Genomic DNA, 13,229 nt, shown 5'->3' on the forward strand with positions numbered 1-13,229 from the left:
AAGTACAAGATGACCCTGAATACGTAGTGCCAGAGAGCAAGGTAGGGCTCAGAGAACGACGGGGACGCGTCTGAAGGACAGAGGAGCCTGTTTGTAGGGGTCAAATCGGGGACAATTAACAATGGAGTACCCACCAGCTGCTCCACGGAGAAAAGACTAGTGTCTGACAGCAAAGGCAACGGAGTGTAGCTAGGTCAGCACACTCCATCACTGCTGCTGAGGAAGAAAAGGCTTCTCTGATGGCAGCGTTGTGGTGTTCTATAAAGGGCATCATAGTCAAGGCAAAGGAGCCCTGCTGGTGCAACGGTTAAGCACTCAGCTACCAACCAAAAGATTGGCAGTCTGAACCCACCCAGCAGCTCTGTGGGAGAAAAAAGACCTGGTGATCCGCCCCCGTAAAGATCACAGCCTAGGAAACCCTATGGGGCAGTTCTACTCTGTCACGTGGGGTCACTATGAGCCAGAATCGACACGATAGCACACAATAACAAATAACCCTTTGAATAAAAATAGGAAAGCATGAGCCCAAACTGATAATGTAAATTGAAAGTTTGATGAAGAATGCGATAGTTTCGAAGTACCTTCCCACAAAATGCGTTAACTGCAGAGGGAAAGAGCAACCTCACAGTGGAGCAGCCCAGCAGACACCACCTCAGTCAAGTGATCAAAATGAGCGTCCTCAGTAATGAACATATCAAACGTGCGTGCCACCCGGGAGGTGTCACTGCTGTGGTCCTCCTCCCTCAGCAAACTCAAGCTGAGGAGCATCCTGCCAAACGTGGCCCTGTACTCTACACATAAGGAAGGCCTGGTGGGGTAGTGGTTGGGAGCTATGGCTGCTAACCAAAAGATCAGCAGTTCGAATCCACCAGGCACTCCTTGGAAACCCTGTGGGGCCGTTCTACCCTGTCCTATAGGGTCGCTATGAGTCGAAATCGACTCGACGACAAGGGGTTTGGTTTTTTGTTTTTTTTTTAAACCCTTCACACGTGTCCAAGTCAGGAACTGAGGAATGCCGCAGGGTGAAGAGCCTTCAAGGGAAGTGACAAGTGCGACTCAGGATCCTAAGCTGGGCCCTTTTCCTACAAAGGACATTACTGGGACAATTGTCAAGCTTACCTGGGGCCTGAGAATTAGATGGGGCTGTTGTACCCTGTCTGATGCCTGCACTTGGAGGTTGTATTGTGGTTATGTAGGACACTATCAGCAACTTACTCTGAAGTGGTTCAGGACAAAAGTTCTCTATCCTGCAGTTGCTTGCCTGTAAGTTTGAGACTGCTTTGAGATTATGTGTATGTTGGCGATTTGAACCTTTCCAGCAGCTCCTCTGGAGAAGGACCTGATGATCTGCTCCCATAAAGATTACGGCCTCGAAAACCCCATAGGGCAGTTCTGCTCCATCACATGGGGTCGCTGTGAGTCAAAATCAACTCAACGGCACCCAGCAACAACCATAGGGATAGTCCCCCTTGTGTCAACTCTACAAAAGAAACCAAAGCAAATGTGAACGCCAGGGCCTAGAAGAGGGGCAGGGTGGGGCAGTGGGGGTTACGGCGGGGTAACAGGCTAATGCTGCCTCCCACTCAACAGCTGCCTACCCTCAACTGCACCCTGTGCCAGCAGCCGCCTCTCCTGTTGGCTTGGTGACCAATGTAACGCTGCAATAACCATTTCTGTAATGGCCACTAAGTCTCTGCTGGCACAGGGACACAGGGATGAAGAGCTTGGTGGACGACAGGCCTCTCGGGGCGTGACTCTTCTCTGGCTGCTAGGGGCTAGTGTGCAGGAGCAGAACAGCCCTGTCTGCCCCTGGTTCTTGGAAGCTCATGGAAACGTCTGCTGGGAGCCCTTCCTCACGTGTCGTGTCGGATGGACCCGCTCTACCTCCCTCTGCCACAAGCATGTGGTCTTCTCCAGGGGTCACCTTGCCTTTCCTTTTTTAGAGAAAAATAATTCGTAAATACGTGTATCTTACAAGCAACATGCTCCTGACCAAGCAGCTGCCTGCTTCCTCGGGGACACAGCCCGGGGGCACCTTGCAGCCTGGGGTGGACCAGGCAAAGCTGGCTTCCAGACTGCACTTCGCAGGCCCAGCAGTGCCCGAGCTGTGGCTCCTGCTTCTGTCCTGAGAGAGCATTGTCCCAAACCTGCTATGGCTGCTGTGGTCTGACGTGGTCTGCAACTCCTTCAAGGAAGTCATTAGCATTCCTGAGAAAACGCTACGCAATCGGTCACGTAGACTTGAAGGAACTCAAGAACCCCTCTCAGCCCACCCAGTTGGCCAGTCATCTTGGGAGGTGCCTACTCACCTTTCAGGCTTTCAAGGAGTTTACCAATCCCCGGAAGTCCCAGGGGGGTGCCGGCAGTCAACATGTCCCGCTGCAGGAGAGCCTGAGGAGCTGCGTGTTTTCAATTTTTATTCTGGTAAAATTTCTGTATATAACAGAACATTTCAACCATTTTTACGTGTACAGACCAGTGACATTAACTGCATTCACCATGTCGTGCCAACAATCACCACTGGCCGTTTCCGAACTTCTTCATCCCCCTTCACAAAAACTCTGTACGGCTTAAGCCATTGCCGACTCATAGTGACCCTGTAGAACGGAGAACGGCCACGCAGATTTCCAAAGCTGTAAATCTTTACAGTAGCTGACTGCCACACCTTTCTCCTGTGGCGCCTCCGGTGGGTTCGAACTACCGACCAGCTGTAAACTCGGCCAGCAATACTTTATTCTTTCATCAAATGTCAGTGATTCACAAAACTTGCAACGTGCAATTTAGCCCACTGTGGTTTCAGTATTTGTATTATCTGTACCAAACCTAATGTTCCCTGACTCAATCTTTATAGCCTTTGATATTTCTAGTTAGATGTCAATTTTTATTTGTAACATATTGCTGTGTGGTTTTTCTCACTTTCTTTTATTTTGATATTTCTAACAGTCTAATTTTTTCCCAGTCACTGAGTCCAACATTCTTGGGATCAAGATGGTGGCCTCTATAGAAGCAAGCACTCAGCCTCATGCCTTCTTTTTCCTCTGTACGACTCTACACCACTTTTTTTAAAATTGTGCTAAATATATCTGTAAAAAAAAACAAAACTGTCATTTCAACATTCTTTACATGCAAAACTCAAGGACGTTGTGTTCATGGTGTTGTGCAATCATCACCATGATAATTTCCGTAATTTTCCATCACCCGTAACAAGCTCATTTTCTTTGGCTGGATAATATTCCATTGTACGGATATATCACACCCTGTTTACCATTCATCTGTTGATGGGCAGGTGGGCTGTTTGCACCTTTTGGCTATTGTGAATAATGCTGCAACGAACACTGGTACACAGGTATCAGAGTTCCTGCTTTCAATTCTCTGGGTAAATACCTCGGAGTGGGACTGCATGTTCTTCATTTCTAACAGGCTCTCAGGTGATGCTGTCAGCCCACAGGCACAGGCATCACCTGAGTAGAGGGACGTAGGGCATTATGAACTTTGGACACAGTTGAGACAGACCCGACACCAAGATTTAGATGACTCTGCTGGTAGAGCCAGCCTCCCTGTGAAGATGAGGGCGAAACTGGTAATCTACTAACCCCCTGGGGGAGAAGGCCCTAGTGTTGAGTAACCAGACCTCTAAGTCCAAACTGGTCTCAGACCTTCCTAATTGCAACTGGAAGACCACAGAGGGCTTGGCGGGCCCACCAAGGAGGTGAGGGGACGTGTTCACCAGGGCAGGGCTGGTGTTGGCTGGGCAGAGTAAGGACAGAATGAACAAGAACCTACACGCACCTCAACCACCATAGGTTTAATTATCACTTGGCACAGTTATTCATCTATGTGCATACACACATATATAATATGTAAAACAATAGCTTTTGTGTCATTTACACATCTAAACAGTGCAAGATGTGGGAGACTGATAACCCAGACACAAAGGGTCAAGAAACAGTATCTCAAAAGTAGAGGTCTCTCAGCACGTGCGTGTGCGTACACACACAGGCAATGCAGTCTGCCCAAGTTCCTCCTCGCTCGTCCAGGCCCCAGCAGGGCAGCCGCCGTCCTTGGTGCCGCGGGCCTTGTTCTCCGGGTCTCTAATCTTCAAGCAGGAGCTCCAGCTCCTCCACTGGCAGTCGCACCCGGAGCTCCTTCTCGGTCATCAGGTCCAGGATCTCCTGCATCTCATCCATGAAGTACTCCACAGCATCCATGTATAACACCTACGAGCAGGGAGAAAGTCCTCCAGAGTTAGTTAGCCACTTCCTGTCAGTGCAGGGAGAGCTCAGGAAACATGGGCGGTGCCTGCCCTGCTACCCCCTGCAGCCTGTAGCTTTCCTAACCCAGTCAACACTTAGCCATGTTCCTGGAAGGACGCAGAAACCAAAACAGAAGGAAAGCGAGTAAAAACTCAGCGAGGCCTTCTCTTCCGACTGTGGGGCTGGGAGTTGCTGGCGGACATTTTGGTCACCATCGGTTAGATTTCTGAGCATCTCCGACCTGGGCCCCCGACTCTCAGAATCTTGGCTGAACTTGGGGCAGATGTTGGTAAACCAGCTCCCCACAGCAACCCACGCATGACACTCCAGCTCCATAGCAAGGAAAGGACGCAAAGGCCCATCGACTCCACGTGGGGTAGTCTCACTTTTAAAAAGCCCTGGATGTGCCCTGGGACAGGGTACTGGCATCCAGAACTGACGTCGCAGATGACACAGGGGTGGGCCAGGCAGACAGGGGCCAGACTGAGGCCTAAAAGGTAAGATCAGTGGTAATCCAAAGATTCCATGGCTTTCAAAACTCACCTTTGCCCAGGGACAATTCTGAAGTGCTTTGTAGAACACACCTTTGCTTCTTTCTTTATTTCCTAAGGAAACCTGAGGCAAGAAAAAATACAGAAATCGTAAATGAAACGGAGAGTCGAAGGCACCAAAAAACCTCCTGTACTAACCTAACCTACAGGTGGGCGCTCCAGCCGCAGTGGGTCAGGCTGTGTGTGGACGGCCTAGCACCACTGCTGGGCCTGCTGGGTATGGTCTCCATGTACTGCAGATGCTCTCGGAGGCCACCGTGTGTTGGGTCATTTCCCCCCGACAAATGGCCCCAGAGCGCTGACCTCTAACACTTCAGACTTTTTTAAAGTCTTGTGCTGCCTCATGTATTGTGAGCCGTCATGTCCCGGCATTAGTAACCATGCTGGGAACCAGATCATGGCCTGGGAAATGAGGCTGATGATTTTACATGAATAAAATAGCTGCTCTAATACTTGCTGTTTTCTGAAAACTATCTTTTAGAGAAATGAAATAACCAGGATTAACAATCAGTAACCTTATTAAAAGTAAACCTTTCAGTCAGGAATTCTAGTCTGGAGTGTACAGATACTCAGCAGGCTTTCTCTTTAGGTATAAGAGTCTTAGTCTCAACTCAGAGACACAGTCCCTTTCCAGCTAACGTGGAACCAGCAGTAAGCTGTGACCTCCCCTCGCCAGGGTCCCCGCTCGAGCATGGGATGGGGTTTGTTGCTCAGCTTCTCCTGGGAAGCGCGGCTCCACAGGCGGCTCCACAGGCAGCTGGCCTGTGCGGCTGTGAGGGACACACACATGCTCATAAGGCTGGGGTCTGTTTCTGTTCTGATCCACTCACCACCCTCCTCCAACAGACTTCCGTTCCCACCCTCGGATTTCCCATTCCCACAGGACAGTACTCCAGGGGACACCCGCTCCTCAGGGGTGTCGACTGACCTCCCAGGAAACCCTGCTGATGGCGTCTACAGACTCCAGCGGACCACTCAGGAACTGGAATTCTGTGCCAAGGACAGCCTCGCTTCCTGTCCAACTTTTCAAGGTTAATTCCCACAGTCAGAGACAGAGCTTTGGGCTGCAACCCGTACTTGTGAGCTTCAGGCAAGGCTCAGTTATCCCCCACCCTTCCAAGTGCCTCACACACAGCCAGCGGGGATTCCTGTGTCCCCTCCCTGGTGTGAGCTGTCCTTCCCTCTCACGCCAACAATACTTGAATATCCCCTCCTGAAATACTGACTAAAGCTTTTTTCTCCTTCCTTTTGAAAGAAGAAAGAAAAACTGTATTTCTGTACTTCCTCAACCAGTCATCAGCCACTCAGATAATTCCAGAATCCAACAAGTCCAGGCACATAAGCTGAGTAGTCTCAAGTGAGAGCTGCTTTCCCTGATTTCCATCATCCACTGGCCAATGGAGGGCACCTTCAGTGTACCAGGTGTGGGCGGGTTCATGCAGCGGAAAGCTTGGTGGGGACTGTGTTTTTACCATGCATGGTTCCCCATTCTAAGACACGGCCTTCTATATATATATCTTTCCCTCTGACTACAGCAGAGCCTCAAATGGGAAGAAAAGTTCATGGATGCTACCTAGCTCCCTTCATTGTTCTTCTTCACCTAAATTTTCTCATCTTGACAACCGCAACTCCTTGTTAAATTCCTGAATCAGGGCTGATACAATGAGCGAGTGACTCCCTCTTCTCCCAAGTTCCCAGAGCACTGTTATCCCGCGGTCCTGTGACTGGTTAAATGTGTCTCCTCAGGCAGGCTGGCAGTCTCTCAGGGAACTACTCCGGTCAGAACCAAAGAAAACACAGATAATGAAGGGGTAGAGCTGCTATCATCAGTCTCCAAGTCAGTCTCTGATTCTGCCAACAATCATCTCCCAGGGTGACCCAAAATCGTGATTTCACAGACAGGCCCACCTTCCCTCACACCAAGTACCACAAGCTGAGTCTCACGCATACCACAGGCAGAACTCAGCAAACTAGACACACGTGAACACGTGACATGAGTCTCCAGAAAACCAATGTGCTGTGGGGCTCTCTGCTCAGATCCTGGTTCCTGCTTGAGCTGGGTCGGGGGTGGGGCTGGGGGGTGGGTCGGGAAGAGGGACAACGGCCGGCCTTGGGGAAGGGCAGCTGCTGTCGGGCCAGCCTGTTCAGTAGCCTGGCAAGTATTCAGCTCTCCACCTAGAGAGAGTATCTGGTGCTTAGGAATCACTTGTTTGGGCATTCTTGGACCCTCTTAGCTGATGAGCGCCACCTCCACGTAGGGGAGCAACGTCTCTAAGAAAATGAGAAAGCTGGAGGTCTTCAGATTCTACAAAATTTGATTCTCTTTTCTTATCTCTGTATAAGCAAATCTGAGCAACTGCTCGCTCATACCTTTTTTTTCCAAGTAATTTGACAGAACTGTTATCCAGCCCTCCCCAAATAAAAAAAAAGGATACATTTCTATGATATTCATCTGAGTTTTGCTAAGAGGTAGAAGACTGACACCCCTGCCACGAGGCTTCTTCACTCTCCATCCGGGAAGGTGAGCTGAAGAGGGTTCTCTTCCCTCCCTCCAGCCCATCAGCCCTCGAAATGGTACCTCTTAAGACATCGTAACTCCCGCCACTGTCAGATAACTGGGGGAGGAAACCGCACTGGAGGGTAAAATAAAATCTAATGATTAATGATTTAGAAATCCCCATTTCATGTGTTAAGACTCCGTTCATCAGACACGTAAAATCAGCTAACTGGTTCACAGACTTAAATTTCTTCCTTTATTGCATACGTAGATGGTCAAATTAAAGGACTCAAAAAAAAAAAAAAAAAAAAAACAACTCGACAGTAACTCTGCAATGTTAGCTCAAACAAAAAAATTTTTGGTTGACAGGGTTAATGTGTATGCTGAGTGGTGCATTTGCAAGTCTCCTAAAACACCTTAGTGGAAAATTGTAACTCTGGGGGCGTAGCGGTTAAGTGCCACGGCTGCTAGCCAAAAGGGTGACAGCTGGAATCCACCAGGCGCTCCCTGGAAACTCTATCGGGCAGTTCTACTCTGTCCTATAGGGTCGCTCTGAGTCAGAATCAACTCGATGGCAATGGGTTTGGTTTGGTTGGTCCAGTTCTTTTTTCTGCATGTCCTCCACAGCCAACAGAAACTTCCATTCCTTCCATCATTTTTGTGCAGGGAATAAAAAGCAGGCAAGCCGACTTGCAGACATGTGTGTCTATATGCATGGATGGGCACTCAGAGGCTCAGGTGCACCACCAACCAACCGAGCCACACCCTCCCCCAGCTGCCTCACGGCTCTCAGCTACTGCCGTCTCCTGCCCCTTGCTGCCTACATCTGGCATCCTGGCCCTAATCTGAGTTTTCCACTGTGTCTATCAAAGTGCTAGGGGCCACCCAGCTGCCTCGGGAGCTGCTGGTAGAAGTCCTTGATCTAAATAATCCTTGGTTCCAACATTAACTTTCCAAAAAGATACAAATTCTTTAAGGGCCCAGGTCTTTTTTTATCCCAAGTCAGCCAGTATTTTCTGTTTACAGTTCAACCAATCTTGGCTCATGGCAGATTCTCAGTAAAATTTAAGTTTGCACCTCATCCTAGCTCTACCTGTAAGAAACTAGGGAAGTTAAACTGACAAATTTGCAAAGATCTCTTGCTTGCCTGGGAAGACTCCCATATTAGGGCTGGAAATGAGATGACAAAGCATCTAACCTACTTCCTCGCTGGCTGGCCTAACAATGCGGTTGTTGGTAGTTGATTCTGACTCATGGTGGCCCCCTGTGTGCAGAGTAATACTGTTACACAGGGTTTTTAAGGCTGTGACCTTCTGGAGGCAGATCGCCAGGCCTGTCTTATGAGGCGCCTCTGGGTGGGTTTGAACTACCAACCTTTGGGCTAGTAGCCTAGGGCTTAACCGTTTGCACCACCCAGGGGCTCCTTGGCCTAACAGTAGGAGAGGAGATTCAACTAGACCCTAGTTCTCTGACTGCTGCACCAAGCTGCCCCCTCTAATCAGCCGTGTACAGGCCATGAAAACATCACAGACCCCAGGCCAGCACTGGAACTTCTTAAGGTTGACATTTCACACAGGAAGTCAAACTATAAAAGCTTAGCTTTTGGGTCTGAAGAATGAATGTTAGGAAAACACACACATTTTGCGATACCTCATCTTTTATGCCAACCTCTGCCCAGAAGAACGTGCACATCTTTCCCTGTGTGTGATGAGCCGCTGTCCTGAGACAAAGCAGCCTCCCCTGTCAGGCTGGCCTCCAGCACATCTGCCTTCCAGAAGCCAGGGCCGCACCCCTGGATGGATCCTGGAACCTAAGAGAGGCAATAGGGAGGGGCCAACCTCTCCTAACCCCTAATCCACTGTGTCTCTTTATACAGCCCAACTTCGTCATATCTCAGATAGAAATGTTCCCACACTTTGACCGACCTGTAGGGTCTCACTATGGAAATAATCAGAGGAACGCGTAAGGTTTATGTACACGGAATGTCACTCTTGGCTTCTGGAAGGTGCGATATTCACTGGAGGTGCCTTGGATGTGAGTCAGCAGCCGTGAGCTAAAACAACACGTGAGCAGCCTAAAAGTCTCTCTTTCTAAAACACCATGCAACCTGGCAGTAGACGTAGTAAATGAGGCCCACAGCGACCAGGCCTTTAACTCAAAGGCAAACCCAATCCGTGAATGTCATGAAGACAAAGAATCACCTTTTTGTCTACATGTTCACAGTAAGTGATGTCCACCATATTCAACCCCTATGGCCCTTGAACACAAAGATGTTTTGGAAATGTCTATTCTAAAAAACTCAGTTAGACTGGATCTTTTAATTACTGAAATCAGGATCAAGACCATGACATTCTTAAGGGCAAACTGGCAAAGAACGTAGGTTCCTCTCAAAGGAAAGCTTTAGAAAAATTCCCAAGCTGTTGACTTGATGAAGTCAACTCAGAGAAGCCCACACTGAGCTCTGCTGTGACAACCAGCCCCCGACTACTCTTCAGTCTCATCCGACCTGACAGCCTGAGTGAAAATGAAGCCTGCCACCCCGTCCCCAAGCCCCTGAGAAGCCTGACGTCACTCCTCAGGGTTCCTGCCAGGTCAGCCAACACCGAGAGGGCGGAACGGTGGAAACAAGCCCCTCCCAGTTTCCCCGAGCAGGGGTACTAGAAACCTCTGCCTTCTCGCTCAGGAAGCAGGAGGGGAGCTCTGCGTACAAATACAAAGTCTACGTATTTTCTTACCAAAAAGTTCAAGTACATTCTCCACAGCAAGGGGCACTGGCTGCCGTTGTCACTCTGGATCGCATGTTCAAACAGGGCTTTGATTCGGTTTGTTAAGCCGCTCTCAGGGATTGTGGCATGTACTTCTCCACCTTCTACCCTGCAAGAAAACGGCTCATGTAATTCTAAGCTCTCATCCTACATCACAGGAGCAATTACTTCAGTAATAACAAACGTCACCAATCACTGGGCTAGAGACAGTGCTGTCCCTCAGGTCTCTGTGAGCACAAGGCAGAGCCCAAGGTTCTGTGGCTTCTATACCACACAGAGTCTACCGAGAAGTCACACACAAACTACTTGACTCTGTTTTCTAAAAAAAATCAGTTGCTGTTGAGCCAATTCCAACCCCATGTTAGAATAGAACTGTCCTCCAGTTCTATTTCACTCACTGCTTTTTTGGAATTAGATTGCCAGGCCTGTCTTCTGAGGTGCCTGTGGGTGGACTTAAACAGCCAACCCTTCAGCTGGTAGCCAAGTGCTTTAACTGTCTGCATCATCCAGGGCCTCCAACAATCAGCAGAGCACAAATCAACTTATGTGAAGGGAAGACCTTTCCATTAAAGTAGAGAAAATAAGACTCCTATGGAATGAATAAAACTGCAGTGCAAGAAATGAAAAACAAAGTGAAATGCTATTCAGAGGCAAGTTTGCCAAATGTACGCAGTCAGAGTGAAGCTGCTGCAAAGATTCTGGAAGGAACAACAATGCCTAAGCTAATGTGTTCCTGAGACCACCATTTAACCTTGAAATACAAAATATGGCATCAAAGAAGACATTTGGGACATGATGCTGTTATTATTCATAATAATAAAAGCCAGTAATTATCCCACTCTCTCTCTGTGCTAAGCACTTGCGTCACTGACACCTCAGGGCCACCCCATGAGGTGGGCTCTTTAATTATACCCATTTTACAGATGAGAAACCTATTAGAGAGGTGAAGTGACTTGCCCAGGTCACCCAGGTCACCCAGCCGAGCAGTGGAAGAGCAGAGAATTTAATCTGTGCTCTTAACCTGTATGCTTTCACTCCAGCTCCCCAGGTGCTCTGAAGGCCAGACAATTGCCACTCATGCACGGTAAACAACATTTCGGCTCCCAAGAGGCCTTGTCTGGCAATGACTGCCCTGACAGAGAACACAACAGAAAATCCCTGATGGAGCAGAGAACAGTGGGATGCAGACCTCAAATTCTCATAAAAAGACCAGACTTAATGGTCTGACTGAGACTAGGACCCCAGAGATTACGGTCCCCAGACCTTCTGTTAGCCCAAGACAGGAACCATTCCCAAAGCAACTCTTCAGACAGGGATTGGACTGGACTATAAGATAAAAAATGATACTGGTGAGGAGTGAGCTTCTTGGCTCAAGCAGACACATGAGACTATGTGGGCAGCTCCTGTCTGGAGGGGAGATGAGAAGGCAGAGGATGACAGGAGCAGGCTAAACGGACACGGGGAATACAGGATGGGGAGAATGAGTGTGCTGTCTCATTAGGGGGAGAGCAACTAGGAGTACATAGCAGTGTATAAAAATTTTTGTATGAGAGACTGACTTGATTTGTAAACTTTCACTTAAAACACACACACAGAAAAAAAGTATGATGACAATAAGTAAATAAGAAGCCTGGTTTGGGAAGACAGATAACTTGATACCTCTAACGAGACGCTGCTGGCTCTGTAATTTTTCCATCTTTCACTGTTATTCTACAACACCTAAATACCCACAGCAGGTGTGCCAAGTACTGGACCATATTCATGTCTGTATTCTTGAGACCTAGCAGAGCGGTGGGCACACAGCAAGCATTCTGGAAAGCTCTGCGGAGCACATGAAAAAGACAATCTGTAATTACCTCTGAACAGTTTCCACCAGTCTTTTCCTCATTTTCTCGGCTTCAATTGCAAACAACCAAGGCTCCAAGGATTTGGTGGACCTGGTGATCGCATCAAAGAATCTTCTGGTCTTGCTGGCACTGTGGGACTTGTTTTGAATTTGAACATATGACCTCCAAAGAGCTTGGTTGGCCGGATACAACTTCAAAGCCTCAGAGAGTGCCTCTCGCAAAGGGGTCAGAGGGTAAACGCTAACTTTCACGTGGAACTGGAGCAGACTCGTGTACATCAGTGTGACAGCTTCCAGAGCGCTGGCCAGGCTCCGGGGGCTGCCGCTGTGCTCCAGGCCAGTGCCTTCACGGGACACAGAGCCCTTCAGTTTTGTAAATACCTGCTCGTATATCTGCACAGCAGCATCGATGCCCATGGTCAAGTACTGGAAGAGCATAAAGCATCTGACCAAGCTGACCAGGCAGTTAAAGGAGTCGGTGGGAGCTGGGTCTGGGATGCAGCTCTCGTCCAAGCAGTCCTGAAGCACTCGCTCGTAAGCCTTCCGGGCCTTCAGAATGTGAACAGCCAAGACCTGCCCAGAGTAGGGCCCGTAGGGACCGCTCTCGGTCAGTTTGGTTAGTACATGGACAGCTCTGGACGTGGCGGCCCCTCTCAAGTCCGACAGCAGCTCCACCTCCAGTTCCGCATACAGAAGACTGAGCTCACAGAGCGCAGCGTCCTTCAGCTCCCTGGCTCCCACCATGCTGAGTGCCGTATCAAAAACCTTCCTGGCATCCTCTGTATTGCCCAGCAGCCACTCCAGATGTGCATACTGCCTCCAGAGGCACAGACTGCTGCAGTTTTCTGGCTCCTTCAGGAGACTCTTGGCTAGTTTTTTGCAGTTCCTTCCTTGTGACTTTAATTTCTTCTTGTTTTCAGTTTGCAGACACCAAATGACCTATAAGCCAAAAAAGAAAAAAAAAAAAAAAGGCTTCAAGTGCTCCATAATTTTAAAGCAATCCCTTTAAACTGCCAACTTTCCAAAGCCACACATGGTGTCTCACTTCCTTCCTTTATCATGTTTGGAAAACACTTAGGCTCTCGGGCTCTCTGGGCCTGGAATCCAATCGGATTCTGGCAGGGCCCCAGGTGCTCCCCAAATAATGCATCCAGGCCTCCATGTGAAATCTCTCAAGGTTTGTACATTTAAAATGCCTTTCTCCAAACAGATGTGACTACAAAATTTTATCAAAGAGATTAACAAGACAACCCAGTGTGTGAGATCTGTAGTTAAGGCTTCAAAACTTTGGTGCTAAGATCCAGTACTAACTGGTGG

General features: G+C 48.8%; 1 protein-coding gene across 4 annotated transcripts in view; it reads right to left on the reverse strand.

The window, feature by feature from the left end:
* Positions 1-3,770: 3,770 nt before the first annotated feature.
* Positions 3,771-13,229, reverse strand: part of NRDE2 (NRDE-2, necessary for RNA interference, domain containing) — a 48,296-nt gene continuing 38,837 nt past the window's right edge. For 2 of the 4 annotated variants that reach the window (XM_049898908.1, XM_049898911.1), the window contains 3 exons: positions 11,923-12,851; positions 10,037-10,175; positions 4,124-4,868 (listed from right to left, as the gene is read on the reverse strand). In XM_049898908.1, the coding sequence (XP_049754865.1) occupies positions 4,308-4,868; positions 10,037-10,175; positions 11,923-12,851 (1,629 nt within the window). In that variant the 3' untranslated portion in view covers positions 4,124-4,307. Of the gene's footprint in view, positions 4,869-10,036; positions 10,176-11,922; positions 12,852-13,229 lie in introns of those variants that run through there. The other 2 variants (XM_049898909.1, XM_049898912.1) reach the window with 2 other exon arrangements.

The sequence above is a fragment of the Elephas maximus genome, chromosome 10 (assembly GCF_024166365.1).
Source record: "Elephas maximus indicus isolate mEleMax1 chromosome 10, mEleMax1 primary haplotype, whole genome shotgun sequence".
Lineage (NCBI taxonomy): Eukaryota > Metazoa > Chordata > Mammalia > Proboscidea > Elephantidae > Elephas > Elephas maximus.